The sequence below is a fragment of the Peromyscus eremicus genome, chromosome 3 (genome assembly GCF_949786415.1).
Source record: "Peromyscus eremicus chromosome 3, PerEre_H2_v1, whole genome shotgun sequence".
Taxonomy (NCBI): Eukaryota; Metazoa; Chordata; class Mammalia; order Rodentia; family Cricetidae; genus Peromyscus; species Peromyscus eremicus.
This window is the reverse complement of record NC_081418.1, coordinates 98,812,938-98,836,608: the sequence shown is the minus strand read 5'-3', so window position 1 is coordinate 98,836,608 and position 23,671 is coordinate 98,812,938. Positions and strand designations below refer to the sequence as shown.

Genomic DNA, 23,671 nt, shown 5'->3' with positions numbered 1-23,671 from the left:
GAATTAAAGGCATGTGCCACCATACCTGGCTAGTTTTATGATTTAAAGTTCTTAAGTGTTGCCAGGTGGTGGTGGTGCACACCTTTATCTCCAGCACTCAAGAGGCAGAGGCAGGTGGATCTCTGTGAGTCAAGTCCAACATAGTATACAGAGCAAGTTGCAGGACAGCCAGGGCTACACAGAGAAACCTTGTCTTGAAAAAACCTCAGCTGTTTTGTGTTTCGAAATTGCAGCAGCAGTCACCAAAACTGCTTGCTTTCTTACCTGAGACTGCAGGTGCTCTGGGGGAAGAGAGACTCCCACTGAGCTTTCTACCAAGCTGTGGGACAGGACTCTCAGTGGGAGGAGTCAGGAAAATGCCACTAGCTGATGGCTAAAACCTATGACTCTAGACTCTTATCTTTCCTTGAGTTCACCTTAGATTGGAGTAGTGAAATCTGGGCTGTAGTTAGAGTGTATCCTGTGGAAGGAGAGGAGATAGCGCCTTGGTGTGCTCTCAGATAAGCTTAGTCCAGAGGCAGTCCACAGTCTTCTGCACACTGTACCAGTCTCTAGTGGACCACTCCTCAAGTCAGAGCTGCTGGAACCCATACTTCTACCTTGACAAGACCTAAATACAAATTTTAACTTGGGATGTTTGAATTTATTAAGTATAGGGAGTACATGCAGGACATGGTTGTGCATGCCTTTAATCCCAGCACTGGGGAGACAGACACCAGCCTGGTCTCCAGAACAGCCAAGGCTATATAGAGAACCCTACCTCAAACAACAAAAACAAAAACAAAACAAAAAGTATAGAGAGTATAGAAAGAACACAGTGGAAGAATGTAGAATTTTTTTTAAAAAAATTTTTTTTTGGAGACAGGCTTTCACCCTGATTGGCCTCAAATTCATGGGTGATCTTCCTGCCTCAGTCTACTTTGTACTGGAATTAGGGATGCGTGGTATCACATCATTGTAAAATTCGCAGTGAACCAAAAGTTGACTAATAAGTCTCCATTGTATGTAGGAAAGAATATGTCTCAAAACAATGATAATATCCAAACATGCATTCTATAGGCAAGTGATTAAGATTTAAATTGACTTAATGAAGTTGCTTCATAGTTTACCCACATATTAGTGTTCTAATCCTTAAAACCTAAGGATGTGGGGGCTAGATGGGAGGTGAAGAAAACTGGGAGGAGAGGGAGGGGGAACTGTAATCACGATATGCTATGTGGGGGCAATCTATTTTCAGTAAAAGGGGGAAATAAAAAGACAGCCTGTCCTCTCCCCTCACCGCCCCCCACCTTCCCCGCCTTGGCTCACCCGCAGCGCCGCCCTCCACCTGTAGAGGGCGCGCTTCCGTGACTGCCCTCTCTCCAAGGCCTGAGTCAGAGTAGGACTTGGAAAGTGAGGGGGGCGTGTCCGCGCAAGCGCACTGATACTGAAGTGATGGCGGCCGCGGAGCGGGCGTGGGGAGCAGTAGCTGATGTAGCCCGGCTGTGCAGGCGGTAGGTGTCGGCGCCGGGGCCAGCAGTTCCCTGTCGCCGCCCTCTCACGTGGAGGGGACTGATGTCTGATGGAGTCTTGTCCTGGCTCCGGAGCCCGAGGCCCGGCCACCTTCTACGAACGTCCCTTCCCCTTGTAAACCCCGTGGGGATGTGGCTCCGAAGGGAAGAACATTCCCGGGTAGTTCCCTTCCCGTTCCCGGGAGACACATCCAAGGTCACGGCTCTGAGGGAAGCGACTGCAGGGAACCCACGGCTCAGGCCTATGCCGGCCGTGTCTTGTTCCTCTTCAGAGCCACCCTGGTTCTGACTTCCTCAGACATCTGTCAGTCCCAAGTGTGACTCCTGTAGAAAAGGGCCTAACTGTATGCTGATGGTTACCTTGAAGTTTCAAATGCAGTTCATGAGCCAGGTACGTGGGCCCGCCCCTGTGTCATCCCAGCACTTGAGAGGTGAAGGCAGGAAGACCAGGAGTGCGAGGCTAGCCTGTATTATATGAGGCCACTGTCTTAAAACTCCTGAATGCACCTCATAAAAATAGAGGATTAACAAAAGGATTTTGTGGGTTGCCCCCTTCTCCCCTGTTTTCGATTACCGTTTTTGTTTGTTTGTTTTTCGAGACAGGGTTTCTCTGTATAACAGTCCCGGCTGTCCTGGAACTCGCTTCGTAGACCAGGCTGCCCTCAAACTCACTGAGATCTGAGTGCTGGGATGAGAGTGTGCGCCACCACCGCCCAGCTCGATGACTTTTCTTGAATTACTTTCCTCCGGGTCTTTTAGAATTTAAACCTTCCTGCCAGAGTACACTTCTGATTTATCGACTCTCCTGCTTTTTTTCGGGGTTGAAGGAACAGTACTGGAATGCCAGGGTGTTTCCAAATCCTGGAATATTCTCACTCCATTCACTTAATGGGTAGTTACTGGTTACTGCATAGTGATAACAGCTGCCATTTACTGAGCACTTACTGTGTGAATTGATAGGTGCTCTTGAGGGAGAATGATCTGCAGTGCTCTACATGCCTTTTGTTTTGAGTGCGTTTATTAAATATACAGCAAACAGTAAAAGCATCAGACAGCAAGCAGCAAGAAGGCAGTGTCAGAGCAGACACACCATCCAGCAGAACAGACTGGGGAAGCCCTGGGAACCAGCAGTTACCTGGGGACTCTGGTGGACAGAGGAGGTCCAAGGCAGAGTATTTTCTCCTGGGTATGACTTGTAATTAGCCATTTCTGTAATAGGCATTTTTATATCACGTGATTAAACAGTAGATGAGTCTTGTATTTTGGGAAGGTGCCTGGGAATGATTTACTTCCCAGCTCTGTTCAAGGGGCACTGGTTTTACTCTGACAATTTACTCTCCTGGTCCCAAGGGCATGATGTTTTTCTCATGGGCTGGTTTGCTCTTCTGCTGTTCTTTCCCCAACAAGGGGTCTTGGAGAACAATTTTAAGTAAACACTTAAGGCAGGTGGATCTCTGTGTTCAAAGCCAGCCCGGTCTGCAAAGCAGATTCCAGGCAGCCAGGGCTACACAGTGAGACCTTGTCTCAAAAGTTAAAAAACAAAAAAAGCTGAAGTCAGAGCTGGAACATTTTTCACTACTAAAATGTCCTTTTATTTCCTTTTCTAGCAGTAGGTATTCTCAAAGCTCCCTCTGTTTTTACATTAATGACACTGTGAAAATCAGAGAGAAATGAAGTGCCACCCTGGATTCATGTTTCCCATCAAGCATATAGATTGGTGGTTGCCCTAGTAGTGTAGAGGCGATAGTTTGTGTTCTGTCAGACTTTAGACTTGGAAATGTTGGGATGAAAGTAAAGAGTGTCCTTAATCTTTTTTTTTTTTTTTTTTTTTTTCCCCAGAGCTGAGGACTGAACCCAGGGCTTGCGCTTGCTAGGCAAGCGCTCTACCACTGAGCTAAATTCCCAACCCCAAGTGTCCTTAATCTTAACTGGTTCTTGCAGGACAGTTCCTAACTTCAGATTTGGGGACATTTATGTTTAATGAGATACCATGGGGCTAGAACTCAAGTCTAAACACAGAATTCATTTTTGTTGTTCCGTGTGCACCTCACCCATAATGGAAATTGTATGCATCGTTTTTAGTGGATTTGGGCAGAACCCTTACACGAGGTCAGGCATGGGATGGGTTGAAGCTTAGAATGCTTAAGATTTTTGTTCAGGGGTGCTCGCTCATCCCCCCCACTCCTCCCCGCCCCCACCTCTTTCTTCCCAAAGCTGGGATGCTCAAACCAAGGGCTTTGCAAGTGTTAGGCCAGCACCGTACAGCCGAGCTGCATCCCCAGCAGTTGCTGCTTAACACAGGCGGCCTAGTTCTCTCCAGGTGATGGTGACATGAGTCAGAAAAGGGGAAGCTTTTCATTGTATACATTGTTTCCCTTACCTGTTGTTAGCCACATGCCTCTGCTGCCTCATTTTTAACATTTTTAAAAGAAAAAATAAAAAGCCATTGTGTGACCGAGGGTCTGGGGCTGCAGATTTAAATCGATTTGTCCATTTCTGTTTCTGATGCCTGGATGTTAGTGTGTATTTCTACTTACCAATCAAATGGGTTTCCATGTGGTTTTGCCAGCATTTTTATTTTATACATATGAGTGTTTGCCCGCACATGTGTGTGCATGTCATGTGCATGCCTGATGCCTAAGAAGGTCAGAAGAAGGCTTTGGATCCCTTGGAACTGGAGCTGTGGACAATTATGACCTACCATACAGATGCTGGAAACCAACCCAGACCTCTACAAGAGCACCAAGTGCACACAACTGCTGAGCCCTCTCTCCAGGCCCTTTACCTCTGTTTTTAATTGTTTGTATTATTTACCAAAGTAGAAAAAATGTTGCAGATAGAAAATGAGAAGTTAACTCTCTGTCATTTTTATTGCTGGTTATGTTTAAATCTTAGCTCTTTTATATATACAAGAGAAGTATAGATTGACTTAAAAAGGTCAGATTGCTTGCTGGGTGTGGCACTCATGTCTGTGATTCCAGAAATAGGGAAGCAGAGGCAAGAATATCCCAGAAGTTCCTGAAGCCACCTGTCTACACAGTGATAACCTGTTTCAAAACAACAACAAAACAGATGAGACTCCTTACTGTGTCATTGTTTGTTTTACATGTAGGGTCTGCCATGTGGTGACTCCATACACCTTTAAGAAACAACCTCTGCACCAGTATGTGCGAAGACCACTTTTCCCGATGCGTGCAGCCTTGTCTAACACAGGTACCATTTCACCTCTTCAGAGAAAATTGTGTTACAGAAAACAGTGGAACAGTGTTAGAGTTAACGGTCATAAAAGACAAGATTTGAAAGGTTTCTTTAAAATTTTTTATTGCATTTATGTGTGTGAGAGAGTGTGCCACACTGCATGTGTAGAGGCCAGAGGACAGCTTGAGTCGGATCTCTCTTTCCACCATGTGGGTTCTGGGGACTGAGTGGAGGTCTTTAACCTTGGCAGCAAGCACCTTTACCTCCTGAGCCATCTTACCAGCCCAAGAATTTGTCTGCCTTCTATTCAGAGGCTTATAAAAAGGATCGAGTAATTTTTTGTTTGCTCCCCCCTCCGTGGTAAAATCATACTTTATTGTAATTAGTCAGAGGACATTATCTGTAGATGTACGAAATCTCTGTCTTGTAAACACAGTTTTTAGAACATGAGTTGTTAAGTAAATGATTTCCAAGATAAAATATTATAAAAAAGAAGTTACAAGTAGATTTGCGTTTGAAAGAATCATGTGTATCTTAAGCTATTACTTTCTCTATTTCTATGGGAATATCTGTACAACTGTACATTCCTGGCTTTTATCCAAGCCTTCTGGAGTCTGATTTTGAATGTAATTTGAAATGTGAGCACTCCGGTATAGTTGGGGAAGCTTAGAGAGGCGGAGGTATGCATGGCTTGATGTGATCATGGATTATTTTTTATTTTTGAGGTTGTATTTTAATTACAATGTTTCTCCCTTCCCTTTCCTCCCTATAAATCCTCCATATACCTCTTTCTACTCTCCTTCAAATTCATGGCCTCTTTTTTCATCGGTTGTTATCACATGCATATATGTATTTGTATATACATGTATATTCTTAAGTACAACCTGTTGAGTCCATATAATGTTACTTGTATGTGTGTAGAGTTGTTCTTAAAATACCTAATTAAGCCGGGCGGTGGTGACACACGCCTTTGATCCCAGCACTCGGGAGGCAGAGGCAGGAGGATCTCTGTGAGTTCGAGGCCAGCCTGGGCTACAGAGTGAGTTCCAGGACAGGCTCCAAAGCTACACAGAGAAACCCTGTCTCGAAAAAACAAAAACAAAAAAACAAAACAAAACAAAAACCTAATTAAACCAAATTTAAAAATACAACTGGAATGATTTTGTTGAATATCTATTCAGATTAGTATTGAGGTAGCTTATTTATGTTAAAAGAGAAGAGTTGTGTGGGGATACTGTATTTTTCTTAATTTTTACTCCCCCAGTGTACATAGATTGTATGGGTTGTTTGGTTTGGTTTGGTTTTTTGGAATCTTGCTAAGATTCCAAGGCCAGCCTGGAACTTGCTGTGTAGCTGGGACTAGCATGAACTCAGGGTCCTCTTGCTCAACCCTCCCAAGCTGGGGCTGAAGGCTCTGGGCAACTACATTTATCTGAGTCTAGCTTTCAAACAAAATTTTGTTTTGTCTTTGTTTTTACACTTATAGTTTTATCCTTGGGTGTTTCTAAGACCTTTTTTGTAGACCTGATTTACCCCAGTGTACTGAGCAGGAGAAAGCCGGGTTAACCCTCAGTAGAATGCCTAATGAGTATGGTGACTTTATTTACCAGTACATTATTAAGACAGTAAAACGTGAAGCCAGGCCTGGTAGCCCACACTTTTAGTCCCAGCACTCTGTAGGCAGAGTTAGGCAGATCTCTGTGAGTTTGAGGCCAGCCTGGTCTACGTAGTGAGACTGTATCTCAAACAAACAAACAAACAAACAAACAAACCTACAGAAAATGACTGGTTCAGAACAGAAAGTAGTGGCAGTCTTTCTTTAAAGTTTTATTTCAAGTTCTGTTTCCTGTAAAAGCAGATTTTTCTTGGTTGGAGGCACAGGCTTTTTATTAAACGACATGCCTGAGTATCAAAGTTCAGGCATTTTAACTTATTAGGATTTCTCTGAGCAGCTTGGGAAATAAAGGTTGTGGGGCCTTTTCCCTCCCCCTAACTTTTCTTCTGTTTATCTAAAAAGGAGCACTCTGGGGGGCCTAGAGAGATGGCTCAGTGGTTAGAGCACTTACTGCTCTTGCAGAGGCTAGGTTTGATTCCCAGCATCCGTATGGCAGCTTACAGCCATCCATGATTCCATTCTAGAGGGTCTAATGGCCTCTTCTGGCCTCCGCAGCGCTGCAGACACGTGGTACATATACATACATGCAGGCAAAACATTTGCACATATGAAATTTAAAAAAAAAAAAACTTAAAAAAAAAGAGCACTTTGTTGTCCATAACTTAAACTGTTTTTTCTAGTGTAACACTCTTTCTCTTTTTCAGTACGATTCATGTTTATTCAAACACAAGACACTCCAAATCCCAACAGCTTAAAGTTTATACCAGGAAAGCCGGTCCTTGAGACGAGGACCATGGACTTCCCCACAGCAGCTGCAGCCTTCCGCTCCCCTCTGGCCAGGTACAGTTTCTGCTGGCTTTTCCTGGAAGCACAGGGCCTCTGTAGTTTAGGCAGCCTTGCAGACCTAGTACATTTTGTGGGCAGATTGATTTTAGAAGAATTGAGTTGAAATTAAAAACACTTTCTCCTGGGGAGTGTATTTGACAGCTTGGTAGCATGAATACTTAAATTTTATTATGTTTTTACTTAAGAAAGAAGTTAACCAAATGGGAACAAGTTTGTGTGGCTGTGTGAGTGTGCATACACACCAAGTCCAGTGTCCAAGTGTCCTTGAGTGTCCTCTATCACTCTTCATCTTGGTTTTTCAGACAGGGTCCCTCTGGGAGCCTGCTGCCCACGTACTTAGCTAGACTGGCTGACCAGAAGGTCCTCAGGGTCCTCTGCCTCTCAGGCGCCGGGGTTGCAGGTGCATACTGCCATGCCCAGCTCTTTGCATGTCTGCTGGGGAGCTGAACTCAGGTCGTCTTGCGAGTGTGCCGTGTACTTTATCCACTGAGACGTTTTCGCCAGCACTTTTCAGAGTCTTTGGAGATGGGAGATGGGCGTCTCTTGTAGCCTAAGCTGGTCACAAGTTCACCGTGTAACTCCTGGTGCCTCCACTTCCTAGTGTTGGGATTGCAGATGGCTGCCACTATGCCCAGCTTAAAACTCTGATTTTCAAGAACTATGAAAAGGTGCTCCGTTCATTTCATAAGGAAGAGAAACTAAGTTTCTAGGTTTTCATTCAGAACCATTAAGTGATAACAGTTGTCAGATGTGGCATGACCTTTTAAAATCAATTAGGACAGTTTCTTAGTTCCCGAGAAGCATGTTACATGTGTGTCAGAGTAATACATGAAGTATACCAAGCCTCTCCAGAACCTGTGGCCAGAGCCATACTACATTACTACAGTCCACATCAGCTAAGGTCTTGCTTGCTTGTTTTTTCTCCCTGCCCCCAGTCTGCCTATCCATCCTTTATCCATCCGTCTGTCCGTCTATCCTTCCTTCCTTCCTTCCTTCCTTCCTTCCTTCCTTCCTTCCTTCCTTCCTTCCTTCCTTCCTTTCTTATTTCTTTGTTGAGTGCCAGAAAGTGATTGACTCCAGGGCCTTTTACATGCTAAATGTGTGTTCTGCCACTGAGTTGCACCCTAACACTAAATGAAATTTCTGCCCTGATACTGCTTACTGAGCACATTTAGAAATCAGCATAGGTAGCTTCCGGTACATGGCCTGCATTCTGTATACCTCATTGAGGGCAGGCAAAAGTGAAGCCCAGAAATAATTTTTCAAATTTCTAGCTGATAAATGTGTACAATTTTTCTGACTTAAACATGCAGTTTCTCAGAATACACTTTAGAGCGTTTATTTTTCATGCTTTTGATATAAACAGTTAGAAATGTATATATTATAATTTAATGCACATACCTGTGTGTAGGTGTGTAAAGCAAGTGTTTGATGGGTATTTCCATCCTTTGCACTGTACAGTAGGTAATAGCTGAGGTGGTTAATGGCACTTGCCACTCTTGCAAAGGATTTGAGTTCAAGTTTCCAACACCTAGGCCATTCACAACTGCCTGTAATTCCAGCTCTGAGGGGACCCAGTGCCCTCTTCTTGCCTCTTCAGACTCTGCACTCATGTGCATACACATAGACACACATACATACACATAAATAAAGTAATGCTTTAAAAAGGAACAGGTGGGAGGCATTCTCATATTTTTTTCATTTCTTTTTGTTATTTAGTTTAGTTTTATTAAATATAATGCAGTTCTTATCACTATTTAATTGATTTCACAGCTCCATACTATGTGATTTTTTATTTTGTTTTGTTTTTGTTTTTTTTTAAAGAATATAACTTCACGAACCACATAGGCATGCAAGGTTTGCCTAGGGATGTTTATTAGTCTAGTTGCACACACATACATGCAAGCAGAACACTCACACACATAAATAAGTCTAAAAGCTAACATTTACAAAAAGATACGTATCTTCTGTGTGTGTGTGTGTGTCTCTCTCTCTCTCTCTGTGTCTGTCTGTCTGTGTGTCTGTGTTTTGCAATACTGGAGATTGAATCTAGGGCCTTGCACATGCCAGGCAAGAATTCTACCACTGATCTACAGCCCCAGCCCAAGACATAACATCCTGTTAAGTGAAGAAACCAAGTTGCAGAACAGTGGCGCAATGTGATAATATTTATATAACCCTCCAATAAAAACAGCGCACAACTCCATGAAAGTTCCTGGAGAAATATGCACACCAGAAGGACGAGAATTATTTTAATTTCTTGATTAATTTGATTTTAACTTTTTAGTGTTTTTGCTATTTTGAGATGGGGTCTAAGTAGATCCGGCTAGCCTTGAACTACTGATCCTTTTCCCTCCATCTCTTGAGTTCTGGGATTAGAGACTATGCTATGATGCCTGTCTTTAACATTTTATTGTTGAAATGTTTACATCCAAAAAGAGTTAGTGTAGCCCAGTGTGGTGACACATGTCTGTAAGCCCAGTGCCCAGGTGGCATTAGAAAGACTGGGTGTTTGAGGCCAGCCTTTGCTACACAGTGAGGCCTCTATTTAAAACACATATACACACTCACACACCAAAACAAGAACAAACAAACAAAAACCCCAAAAACACCAACTGCTTCACTAGGGATGTAGGGAGCTACATGATAGAGCTCTCACTGAGCATGGATTAGGCACTGGGTTCCATTTTTTACCACCACAAAAAATGTAGGAAAAAAATTCCTGTTTCTTGTATTCACAGAGTTTATTATCTGCAACTAAGCAAACTGGTCTTGTCTTTGCTGAGCTATTGTAGGGAATGTTTTTGCTAAGCTCCTGAGAGAGGTCAGCCTGTCTTTTGTCTTCCTGGAACCTAGCACTTAGAGATGCCAGATATCTGCTGAGTGAAGGAGTGAGTGAACAACTATCTTACTTCAGGAAGGTTCTCAGAGCTGTCTTTCTTTGTGGGTCTCCATGGTGCCCTCTTTTTTCATGTGAAGATATACTGCATTTTTTGCATGTACCACAGCCTTTTCACTGATTGCCAGGTGGTGGACATGTTTGGGGCGGGGGCTGCTCTTCAGATTCATATGCATCTTTGGTAGGATGAGAAGAAACAAAGCCCTCTTGAGTTGATAGCATTTTAACCAGGGACAGTCCATGGAGGTTCAGTAACTTTTCTCTTTACTTCTGCGTATGTTTATCTTCTTTCATGACTTTTTTCTTTTCTGTATTCACAGGCAGTTATTCAGGATTGAAGGAGTGAAAAGTGTCTTCTTTGGACCAGATTTCATCACAGTCACAAAGGTACAGTAATCAGTATAAAGGTAGACTAGCGGCCTTTGAGCTTTTTCTGAGTCCAGTGCCCCTCTTCAGAATTCTCATTGTTTTGGGTTTCAGTTTTCCCTTCTTCAGTTTTTTGTAGATAGTCTTGCTCTGTAGTCCAGGCTGGCCTGAAAACTGTGGCCTTCCTTCCCTGGCCCCCTGTTGCTGGCCTTACAAACATGTACCACCACTCTACCCTAGAATTTTCTTTTTTTTTTTTTTTTTTGGTTTTTTCAAGACATGGTTTTTCTGTGTAGCTTAAGTGCATTTCCTGGAACTTGCTTTGTAGACCAGGCTGGCCTCGAACTCACAGAGATCTGCCTACCTCTGCCTCCCGAGTGCTGGGATTAAAGGCATGCGCCACCACCGCCCGGCTAGAATTTTCATTCTTAATGTGCTAGAGTTTTTAATAACATTGTGATATTAAAAATCTCAGGTGAGGAGCTGGAGAAATAGCTCCGCAGTTAAGAGCACTGGCTGCCCTTGCTGAGAGCCAGTTTAGATTCCTGGCACCCACATGGCTGCTCACAACCATCTATAACTCCAATTCCAGGGACCTAGTGCTCTCTTCGACCTCAGTGGGCACCAGCCACACACATGCTATATAGACATACATGCAAGCAAAACATTCATGCACATAAAATTAAGTAAGTAATACATAAAAAAAAAAAATCTCAGGTGATGCTTACTAAAAAAAAAATCTCAGGTGATGCTTATTTCTTAGATTTGTCAGGTTAATGAAAGGGATTTTCTAGCGGCAGTTAATTAAGATCCAGGTATAACTGTAATCCAGTAGCCTCATCCCTTCAGATAAAACACTTGAACCTCAGCAGATTCAATGCAGTGTCCAGGATTACAGGGCTAGCCCACTACAGGACGCAACTTTGGCAGGACCAGAATTTCAGCTTCCAGATTACTAGAATAAAATTTGTTTGTTTGTGTGTATGTTTCATAAAATTTAAATAAATTTTAACAATTTTATTATGTGTGTAATTTGTGTGTGTGTGTTCAGGCATGCACATGGAGATCAGAGGACAGTTTACAGGAGGCAGTTCTCCATCCATCATGTGAATCCCTGGGATGGAACACAGGTTGCCAGGCTTGGTGACAAGTGCTTTTACCCACTGAGCAGTCTGCTTGCCCCTAAGTAGTAATTTTACTAACTCTCTGTGAGTTGATGGAGTAAAAAGGGAATCAAGTCCATACTATGAACAAATTACGTATGTGTCTGTCATTTGCCATAGTACACACGCCCTCTCTGAAGGGGATATGCTTACTCATTCTTTTGATGTGTACATATGACTAATTTCAGACACATGTGCATATTTGCATAGTTCACTGTCCCGCAGCAGTACTGTGAGCCAGGCCATGGTGGTGCTCGCCTTTAATCCCAGCATTCAGGAGGCAGAGGCAGGTGGATCTCTGAGAGTTCAATGTCAGTCTGGTTTACAGAGTGAGTTCCAGGCCAATCAGAGCTGCACGGTGAGACCCTGGATCACCAGAAAGTAGAAAAGATTCTCGAGAGATCTGAGGTGGTGGTCTGGATTTGTTTTGCACTTGGCTGGAAATGCAACATGTTTCTTCAACGTGATTATAGGAGAATGAAGAATTAGACTGGAATTTACTGAAACCAGATATTTATGCAACAATTATGGACTTCTTTGCATCTGGCTTACCCCTAGTGACTGAGGAAACACCTCCAGGAGAAGCAGGTAGCGTTGTGCTGGGTAATCGATGCTTATCTATATTTTATTGGATTTCCTACTTCATTCACATTTGCCTTGATTTCAGAAGTGACCAGAATACAGATTTTAAATGTTTTTATTAGAATATATTAATTATACATAATTGTGGGTGTCGGTATGGTGTTTTATACGTGTGTGTAATGTGTTTTGATCATAATCGCCCTCTGTTACTCTTTCCTTGTGTTCCTCGCACTCCTGATGGTTTTCTTCCCCTTCCCATCTAGCCCACTTCACTCTCATGCTGTCTGGTGAGTGACTCAAACGAGGCTGTTAGGGCTGCTTACAGGGGCACAGGTGAGACGTTACCTGCTGGAGCTTGGGCACCTCACCAGTGGTCCTTCTTCCTCAGCAGCCATGAACTTCTGCAGGTCCTCAAGGAGGGTGGAGCTTCATGAGACCCGCCTCCTTCCATGTTCAGGGGCCTGATCAGTTTTTAAAGTTATTTTTTATTTGATGTGCATGGGGGTTTTGCCTTCATCTGTGACTGTGTGCTACCATGTGTGTGCCTGGTGCCGGAGGAGGCCAGGAGAGGGTATCAGATCTCCCTGAAGTGGAGTTACAGACAGTTGTGAGGCACCATGTAGGTGCTGGGAATCCAGCCTGGGTCCACTGGAAGAGCAGCCAGATAGCATTCTGCAGCTCTCCACCCCATCCTCCAGCTCTTAGATCCCTTCTGCCCCTCCCTCAACACTCTGTGATGCTCTCTTTGAGTCCTGCTGATAAAGATGTCCCATTTAAGACTGACCATCCAGCAGTCACTTAGTCTCAGCACTGACAAGTTATGAGTCTCTGCAGTACCTTCTACCTACTGCATGAAGAAGCTTCTCTGACCAAAAATAGCAGCACTAACCCATAGACAGAAAGGGTTTTCTTAAAAAGGAAACAGGTGAGCACATCATGTCCTTAGTAAAACAGCTGTAGCTTCCCACAGGGGCCTGTGCCTCCCTGTCACAGGTTTTTGACCAGGTACAACAGCAGAGCTGACGTCCTCCTGTGGAGTTGGCCTCAGTTCCAGTCAGGGAGCAGTTGATTACCCCATATCAGGCTTGTAACTGTTTCCCAGTGGGCACATCTGGCCTGGCTAGTCGGTGCTGTAGCACATGGTCCACAGCTGAGTGAGATGGTTGACAATTCTCTCCCAGCAGCCTACAGAGCATCTTGTGGCCCTGTGAGCTAGCCAACAGGGAGGCAGCTTCAGCAGGAGGATCTTACCATCTAGTTCTTGGGATCAGCCAAGAGCATGGGGTATTTTGAATGCATTTGGCTTGGGAACAATTCTAGATGGGACAAAACTTCGTATATATTGTTTTCTCAAATTGTTTTTGGTTTTTCAAGACAGGGTTTCTCTATGTAGCCCTGGCTGTCCTGGAACTCACTCTGTAGACCAGGCTGGCCTTGAACTTACAGAGATCTGTGTGCCTCTGCCTCCCGAGTGCTGGGATTAAAGGCATGTGCCACTGCTGCCCATTGTTTTCTTAAAACTTGTGTGTGTGAACACTGAATCTATTATGTAAAACTAAAATTTTAATTATGAAAAATTTTGAGAATTCAGAAAAATCATATATTAGGCATGAACTTGTTTCCACTTAGATTTAACAGATGTTAGCATTTTCTGGAAGAGGGTGCCGAGAAACAAATAAATATAAAATTTTCCATAGTTGCTTTAGACCCATTTTTAAATGAAATATTAAGGACACAAACCAGTGTGTGGTGGTGCACACTTATCTCAGCACATGAGAGCAGAAATATTGTTGTAAGTAACTGGCCAGCTTGCTCTATATGGCAAGTTCCAAGCCAACCAAGGCTTTCTATTGAGAGCCTGTTTCAAAACAGTGAAGTAGGGGGAGGAAGAGAGGGAGAAAAGAGAGAGAAAGAAAGAGGTAATGTTCTATGTCTACCCCTCCCTTGCTGCTGAGTGTGAGCTTGGTTGGTTTGTATTTTACTGTGCCAGTAAGCTGAAATGAATGGGTAGAATTGGTGTCCATTCTTTTTCTTGTTATTTTTTAGTGTTTTTGAGACAGGATCTTGCTTTGTAGCCCAGGTTGGCCTGAAATTTACAATCCTGCCTCCTTCTTCATGCTGACATTATGGGTGTGCATCTCCATACCCAGTTTCTGGGTTTTATTCTTAAACTTCAAGTAACTTGTGTTCTACCACAGCTTGCCTTTCACTGATTATAATCTAATTTATTTGAATTTATTTATTTTAAGCACTGTGTTAGTCCATTGGAATGAATAGAGTGCAGTGAATTTGTCCTTTCACTGTGGACATTGCTGGTGCCAGTGTGTTACAAATGCTGCTGTGGACATCCTGGTGCAGGCGTCTGTGGACTGTTCTTCACTGTGTGAGCTATTTGTGCTGACGTCCATTACAAACACTGCTGCCGTGGACACACTGCTTCTGTGGAGGGGCGTGAGGGGTTTGTAGAGTTTCCTATAGGGAAGCAGCAGCTAATTACTGTGCTCATTAGCAGTGTGTAAGAGTTTCTGTTTTCTTAGACTTTGTCATCACTTCACATCTTTTTTCTTTCCTTTCTCTTTGTTCCTTTGGTGCTTAGAGACTCTAGAGAGCTTGACCTGCGGTCCACTACCAAGCCAACTCCCACCTCCTTTGCTCCTCCCATCTCACCTCCTGAGACAGGATCTCTCTGTGTAGCCTTGGCTATCCTGGAACTTAACTGTAGACCAGGATAGCCTTGAACTCATAGAGATCTGACTGCCTCTACCTCCTGAGTGCTGGAATTAAAGGCATATGCCATCATTACCTTTGTTTTGCTTTGGTTTTTGAACCAGGGTCTCACTTTGTAGTCCAGGCTGGTCTCCAACTTGCTGTGTAATGTGGGCTGGCCTTGAACTTTGAATCCTCTTGTCTCAGTCCACTAAGTGCTAGGTTTTTATAAATGTGACTACTACCCAGCCAGCTACATTTATTTAAACCAGAATGTCTTAGTTAGGGTTCTGTTGCTGTGAAGAGACACCATGACCACAGCAATTCTTATAAAGGAAAACATTTAATTGGGGCTGGCTTACAGTTCAGAGGTTTAGTCCATTGTTGGCATGGCAGGGAGCATGGCAACACACAGGCAGACATGGTGCTGGAGAGGGAGCTGAGAGTTCTACATCTGGATCAGCAGGCAGCAGGAAGAAAGATATGGACCTGGCTTGAGCATTTAAACCTCAAAGCCCACCCCCAATGACACACTTCCTCCAACAAGGCCACACCTCCTAGTAGTGCCACCCCTATGAGCCTGTGGGGTCATTTTCATTCAAACCACCACACAGTATGTTAGGCCTAAAATGGTATCCTACTTACTGTCTGTTTGTTTGTTCCTGCAGTTCCAGGGATTGAACTCAGGGCTGTGCACATCTAGGCAAGGGCTCTACCACTGAGTCAGTCCTCTTTTTACTGTGGAGGCTGTGTCTTACTAGGGTGCCAGGCTAACAACTATATAGTTCACTCTGTAGTCCAGGCAGACCCAACTTACTGTCATCCTGCCTCTGCCTCCTGGGGAGCTGGAATCACAGATCTGTGTCACCAGGCTGGCAGTGTCTTGGTTTAGTTTCATTCTTGTATTGACCCTGATCCTGGGGGTTTCTCTATCTTGTTTCACTTTATAAGCTTTCCACGTCAGTAGATTTCCTAGTCATTTTCTTTTTTTAAAACTGAGTCTTATGTCTTTTTTTATATTGATTTAGTAGATTTTAAAAAAATATTCTAGGTATGTTTGGGAGATAGTTCAGTCAAGGTTCTGACTAAGTACAGTCTCCAGTACCCACATCATAAAGTTGTAGTGTACACACTCGTAATCTCAGCACTGGGGAGGTGGAAACAGGCTCTCTAGCCAGCCATCTTAGCCTCCTTGTCTCACTTGTACATGCACACCCCCACCACACATGTACCTGCACACTGTGTGTGCGTGTGTGGGGTCTATGTGTGTTCTGAGCTATGAAATAGTTATAACTAATTCTTCCTAATCATGGCTAGAGGCTAAAGGTAGCTCAGTGGTGAAGTACATCCTCAGTATATGCTCACGCACACACATACACACACACACACACCACAAAGTGAGAAACAAAAGACATATTTAAGGCCAGGTAGTGGTGGTACATGCCTTTTATCCCAACACTTGGGAGGCAGAGGCAGGCAGATCTCTGTGAGTTCGAGGCCAGCCTGGTCTACAGAGTGAGTTCCAGGATAGCCAGGACAGCTACACTGTCCAAAACAAAACAAAGAACAAGTTAACTATGCCTACCAAAAATAAAAATACACAAAATTTGGGCTTGGGGTTTAGTTCAGAGGTAGAGCCTTTGTCTAGCAAACACAAAACCCTGTGTTCAGTCCCCAGTACCTCAAAAAGAAAGAAAGAAACCACAAGCTGACTGGCTCAAATATTCCATCAGCAGGAATTTATCTCATTAGTGTGCTTAGAAGCAAGGATGTTGCTCAGGGTTAGATACTAAAACAGTCCAAAAGCCAGCAAGGCAAAGCTCTACCAAGATCTCTTTATAATGAGCCTATTTTCATGTACTGATGGAAAGACTTTCAAGGGACTCTAGGCGTGAAGTGTGGATCAGGTAAAGCCTGATCCCACCTGTGTAAATTTACACATGGAAATGTGCACATGCTTGGAGGAAGCCCTGTACTCGGTAGTAATGGGGACGGGGAGGGCAGCTTAGGACTGCTGCTCTGAGAGACTTGAACTTCATCTTATTTTATTTCTTTTATGAAAATGGACTCAAAGGTTAGTACAGCTTAATATAAATTACTTATGAGGTCGCTAGGAATTTAATATTTATTACAGAACAGCATGAAATCTCTATATTTTTTCACAGATAAATACATTTCTTGAAAAAAGATTTACGTATCATATAGAGGCATTGGTAAGACTTATATACAGCTTTACAAAATTCAAGCAGTAGCCAAGGATATAGCTCAGTGGTAGAGTATGTGCTCCATGTGCAAGGCCATAGGTTCCTGCCAGTACCATACACATACGCACTCACACACACAGACATGCACACACATGATAAAGCAAAACCAAAACGAAACACCATTCTTGGCTCAGATTTGTAAAGTATTTAGAAGTTTCCAGAAGGCCTACATCTGTATTTGATACAGTTATCTTGAAAAATGACTAAGTTGAGAAGCTGAAGATTAAAAAGTTACTTCCTAAGTAGCCATGCCTTTCCATCTCACAGTTACAGTGAAATCAGATGACATATTTCTGTGCTGCTCTTTGGTCCTTGAGAATGTTAGTTTGTTCCTCACAGGCCCCTCCCTCATCTCAGCCCCAATCTGATCAGGTTTCACTGTAGGATTTATTCCCTGTATTACTGAATATTAAGTGACCATTTTTCCTTGGTCTGTCTTTTGTGAACCACATGAGCCATGTCACCTTATGAAGTTTTGTGTTCTATGTTTTTTTTTTTTCTTTTGCTATGTTTTGGATTTTGAGACAAGGTCTTGCTAAATCAAGCTAGCCTGGAGCTCACTGTGTAGACTAGGCTGGCCTTGAATTTCTGTGATCCTTCTGTATCTGCTTGAGTGCTACCATGCCAGGCAGTGCTTTTATGTGAAAAGCCTTCTGTTTTAATGCTTATATAACTGCAAAATTCTTACTCTTGATTTTTTTCCAGGTTCTGAAGAAGATGATGAAGTCGTGGCAATGATTAAAGAACTGTTGGATACTAGAATACGGTATGTGTTAAAACCTCCTAACACCCTCCCCCCCCCCCCCTCGCCGAAATCCAGTACTGCAGAAACAGCTCTCATTAAAGCTGCATGCTTTCACAGTTTGAAATTGGAGCAGGGCTACAGATAAATAGTCAGTGTAAACCAGCATAGGTCATCACCTCAACTGAACTTACAGCCTGTGCCTCAGTATTCACTCACATCTTTAAAACTCATGTCGAGAGGAATTTTTCTATACATGTGTAGGAAAGAACTTCATATTTGTGAGCGTTGTGAAGAGACCAGCACCCATGTAGCAACTGCCCAAATAAGAATAAAGACGGGAGCCAGGCGTGGTGACACTCACCTGTAGTTCCTAGAGAAGCAGAGGCAGGAGGAGCTCTGTGAGTTGTAGGCCAGCATGGTACACACAGTGAGACTTTGTCTCAAACACAAAACAAAAAATAGAAAAACAAGGATAAAGACAAGACTAGTGGACAGCCTGTCTCTACTATTCTCACAGCAGACGAGAAAGTCCAGACTTTGAGAAAATGTTTTCTTCTTTAGATATTTTAAGAAACAATTTAGAAATTTAATAAGAGGCTGGCTAAGTGACAGAGTGTGGTGGCGCACGCCTTTAATCCCAGCACTCAGGAGGCAGAAGCAGGTGGATCTCTGAGTTTGAGGCCAGTCTGGTCTACAGAGTTCCAGAACATCAGGGCTCCATAGAGAGACCCTGTTTCAAAAGACAGACAGACAAACAAACAAACCTACTGGTTTTACCTTGAAACTGAACAAAGAGAAACTGAAGTAGATTTTTAACCCTGGAGATATTGCAACTGGTGTTTAAGAGAGGTGATTCAAATGTGAAAGAAAATAAATGAAAGGATGAGAATTCCTGCAAGAAGAGGAATCTGTAAGAAAAGAAGAGGATAGAACTAAAAATACAGTAAGTGAGGAACTCACCAGCTCCCTTTCCTGTGAGCCCTGACACAGCTGCAGAGGAGACTGGTGTTAGAGTAGAAGAGCAGTAAAACCCAGATTGAAGCACACAACGGGGGAGTTTGGGGCAAGAAAAAAAGCACGTCTAGTGTCCTAAGGGTTAATTGTATCGAAGCAAGAGAAATGACCTAAATAGAAGGTGAGTGTGAACAGAAGTATTCTGAGTCTTGACATTATTTGAGACATGGTAAAAGTAATCATTTGTAGTAGAGTCAAAAATATGAAGTAAGTATGTTGGAGGTGAGGCGAGCCGTGAAACATTATATAACAAACAGCTGTGTAGAAAAGAGGACAGACAAAAGAGTGCTTGGTCTGTGCAAAAGAATGCAGATTGGAAACAAATGGCTAGATGATAATAGGCCTGAAGATTTGGCAGATACATTTAAAGGTACATAGAATGGCTAACACTGGATGAAGTTGTCAAAATGTGAGAAAGCCAACTACATGCGCCTCATAAGGGTTGCACTGCTTCAATATAAGGACAGAAATATTGGAAATGAGAAGCTGGAGAAAGGCATGGCATTGAGACTGAGGAGAGGAGAGCTCCTGAAGTCACACAGACACCAGAGGACAGTGTACCCGACAGCTGTCAGTGTCACCACACAATGAGAATACTTGCTACCCAGGTCATATTCGAATCATCTAATAACACAGATTCAAAATAAATGAAGACTATTTGACAGAGATAAAAAGAGACACAAATAACCCACAGTGAAATGAGGAAATTAACACCTAACAAAGCACAAAAAGTAATTGGGCAAGGGAGAGTTAAAACTTATTATTTTTATTTACTTATTTTCAAGACAAGGTCTCACTATGTAGCCCTGGCTGGCCTGAAACTTGGTATATATGCACCAGATAGATCTCTGACTCAAGAGATTCATTTGCCTCTGCCTTCTGATTGTTGGAATTAAAGGCATTAACCACCATTCCCAGGCTAAGATAGAGTTTTGAACACGTGATTAACAATTGACTAAATGTTGACATATGTATAATGTACTCGGCAAGAACGAAATATAAATTTAATGTGTACTAAAGTAGCTTGTATGCATGTTCGTAAAGCAGCTCTTATCTAGTTTCAGAGTTAAATTCATTGAGAATTAGTTTTGTTATTTGGTTCTGGGGGTTAATCCAGGGTCTTGAGCACTTCATAAGCATGTACTCTACAACTGAGCCTCTCCCCCATCCTGGGAATACTGTTTCCTGACTACAGTAGAACTGAGTGCTCTTCAGAATGGCTTATGGTTAGGCTGGGGATGTAGTTCAGTGATAGAGTGTTAAGAATACCAAAGGCTGAAGTAGGGTGAGGTGGGGTGGAGTGGGGTGGGGTGGGGTAGGATGGGGGTGACAGAATCAGTGTTAGTCTAAGTCAACACAGAAATCACGGTGGATACTTAAAATGGGATAATATGGGGTCGATGGGATAGCTCACTGGTTAAGTTACTTGTTGCCAAGTCTGGTGACCTGAGTTTCATCTCTGAGACCCACATGGTAGATTGAGAAGACTGATTCCTGAAAGTTGACCTGTGGTCTTCATAGGCACAGCAGTATATACATACCCCCAGAACAAATAAATACAATAAATCAAATTAATTAATATCTGCATGACCTTGGCTAGGCAGGTTTGTTTTGTTTGTTTTTATTCACGAGGATACAAGAAAATTGGGAAAATCAAGGAAAAGACAAATTAGACAGTAGTAAAATTATGCCTTTCTCATGAAAAGGCAGAATAGAAGATTTTATAGTGACTAGGGCTTAAAAGATGGCTTAGTGGATGAAGGTACCTGCTGCGAAGCTTGGCAACCCAAGTCCTTTTTTTTTTTTTTTTAAGATTTTATTTAATTTTATTTTATGGGCCTTGATGTTTTGTCTGCATTCATGTCTGTGTGAGGGTGTTGGATCCCCTGGAACTGGAGTTAACAGACAATTGTGAGCTGCCATGTGGGTGCTGGGAATTGAGCCGGGTCCTCTGGAAGAGCAGCAAGTACTCTTAACCACTGAGCCATCTCTCCAGCCCTGGCAACCCAAATTCTATTCCAGAACCCACATGATAGAAGTAGAGAGCCAACTCCTAAATTATCTTCAGTTTCCACATGCATGCTGTGGTGCATGTGTGTAAGCACACACACATACACAGAACAAATGTAAAAATGTGTGCAAGCACACACACATACACAGAACAAATGTAAAAATGTGTGCAAGCACACACACATACACAAAACAAATATCAAACAAAATAAGAGGGCCGAAGAGATGGCTCACTGGTTAAGAGTACTCACTGCTCTTATAAAGGAGCCAGATTCAGTTCCCAGCATCCACATGGTGGCGCACAACCACCTCTAACACTAATTCTAGGGGATCTGATGCCCTCTTCTATCCTCCAAGGGTTCCTGCACCTGTGTGGTGCACATACATATACTCAGGCACACACACTGACACGTAAATACCTTTTTTAAAGTTTTTTTTTTTTTTAAGGTTTTGTAGTGTGTATGACGGAATATATAAGAACTACAAATAGACAAGGAAAAAATAAAATAGAGGCTGGAGCAAGAACATGGCAAAAGACAGTGACCAGACAGCCACTAACTATGGAAGAGCGAAGAGTGTGCAGCCTTCTAACTCATTAAAAACTGTCACTTCTAATCCAGCAGGCGGGGTCATCCATTTTGATTGACACCAGTGGCTGGTGAGAACAGGAAACAGTGGAGTGCTCACCTGGTCTGGGGACATGTAAGGGTGGGTAATTCTAGGAAAATGTTTGCTATTGTTTAAATCTAAATAGTTACAGTTTTGTTGAGCGGGTTCTCGCCCTGTAATTTAGGCTGGCTTGGAACTGAGTTTGTAGCCTAGTCTAGCCTTGAACTCATGGCAGTCCTCCTGCTTCAGCCTTTCAGTGCTAGGATTACAGACACGAGCCTCCACTCCTAGCTTATATTCCAGGAGTTTTGCCCTCAGGTATATGCCCAGTCATAATACCTATCCACACCAAAAGATGCACAGATGAATCTTTACAGCCACGTTGTGTGTATAAGTCAAATACCTATCAACAGCAGGATGGGTAATCAACCTGCCATATTAGTGTAGTGGAATACTATGCAGCTGTGAGATGGGTAGGCTCTTATCATACTCAACAAGACTGAGTCATACAGAGAGGAAAGTAGCTGGATACACACGACTGGTTTAAAATTAGAAATCAGGGCAATGAGGATGCTCAGCAGGGAAGTCCCTTGCTATGAAGCCTGCTGCCCTGAGTTTCATCCCCAGAACCTACATGGAGAAGGAGGTGACTCTGGAAGGTTTTACCTGACCGCACATAGACCACACACATGCAGATTAATAAAATTTTAATTAAATTTAATCAAATTTATGGGGCTGGGGAGATAGCCAGGATGGTAAAGTATTTGTCATGTAAGCATGATGTCCTGAGTTCAGTCCCCAGAACCCACATTAAGAGAGCTGGGTGTGGGATGTGCGTTTGTAATCCCTGTGCTTGGGGCAGAAATAACTTAGCCTAGTAAATGGGTTCCTGTTCAGTGAGAGACCCTTCCTCAAAACCAAGGTGGGTAGTGCCTAAGGAACAGCACTCAAAGTTGACTTCTGGCCTCTGCACTACACATACTCATGAACCCCGATTCATGAACTACACACACACACACACACACACACACACACACACACCCCAATGAACTATCTTAATCTTTTTCATTGAAGGCATGCATCTGTTGTTTTAAATATGTTATGAATGTCTTGTGGCCTCAGGCCTACTGTGCAGGAGGATGGGGGTGACGTGATCTACAGAGGCTTTGAAGATGGCATCGTGCGGCTGAAGCTCCAGGGCTCCTGTACCAGCTGCCCCAGCTCCATCATCACCCTGAAAAGCGGGATTCAGAACATGTTGCAGTTTTATATTCCAGAAGTGGAAGGTGTAGAGCAGGTAGGTAACACTGTGGCAGTTTGGGTTTAATGGTGGGGGGGACCAAGTCTATAACCTGTCTTTACTTGGGAAAGCTCCATAGGTGGTTCTGTTCTGATTGCAGTTGTTAGAAAGGGATTAAAAACACCATGCAATTATATATAGATGAATATGAGAGTGGAGAAACTCGTGTAATTTACCAACTTCTTATTCTTCCCTTACTCTACTCCCAACACCATTTTTTCTTTTAAGATAGGTCTTGTGTGCCGGGCAGTGGTGGTTCACGCCTTTAATCCCAGCACTTGGGAGGCAGAACTAGGCAGATCTCTGAGTTCAAGGCCAGCCTGGTCTACAGAGCGAGATCCAGGACAGGCTCCAAAGCTACACAGAGAAACCCTGTTTCAAAAACAAAACAAACAAAAAACAACAACAACAGAAGATAGGTCTTACAGAGAAACCCTGTCTCGAAAAACCAAAAAAAAAAAAAAAAAAAAAAAAGAAGATAGGTCTTGTGTAACCCAAGATGACCTTGAACTCCTGCCCACCAAGTGCTGGGATTGTAGATATGTGCCACCACACCTAGCCTTTATCAAAAATTTTTATTACATTTGTGTGTGTACATGTTCATGCTTGTGTATGTGGGTGTGCACACTGCTGTGCATGTACAGGGAGAGGATAACTTGTGGAATTGGTTCTCTCCTTCACTTTCTGTGCATTACTGGGATAGAATTCAGGTCATCAGCCTTGGCACCAAGTGTCTTTACCCCTGAGCCGACTTGCTAGTCCCAGTTTTTGTTTAGTGAGACAGAATTTCTCTCTAAAATCTAGACTGGCCTGGAGCTTGCTATGTACTCCAGGTTGGCCTGA

General features: G+C 43.1%; 1 protein-coding gene across 3 annotated transcripts in view; it reads left to right on the top strand.

Moving 5' to 3' along the window:
* Positions 1–23,671, top strand: part of Nfu1 (NFU1 iron-sulfur cluster scaffold) — a 65,661-nt gene that overhangs the window by 38,800 nt on the left and 3,190 nt on the right. Inside the window, exons 1-7 of one of the 3 annotated variants that reach the window (XM_059258124.1) lie at positions 1,366–1,493; positions 4,624–4,724; positions 7,029–7,164; positions 10,390–10,456; positions 12,072–12,186; positions 17,856–17,916; positions 22,651–22,825. In XM_059258124.1, coding sequence (XP_059114107.1) covers positions 1,435–1,493; positions 4,624–4,724; positions 7,029–7,164; positions 10,390–10,456; positions 12,072–12,186; positions 17,856–17,916; positions 22,651–22,825 — 714 coding nt within the window. In that variant the 5' untranslated portion in view covers positions 1,366–1,434. Of the gene's footprint in view, positions 1–1,365; positions 1,494–1,558; positions 1,903–4,623; positions 4,725–7,028; positions 7,165–10,389; positions 10,457–12,071; positions 12,187–17,855; positions 17,917–22,650; positions 22,826–23,671 lie in introns of those variants that run through there. The other 2 variants (XM_059258126.1, XM_059258127.1) reach the window with 2 other exon arrangements.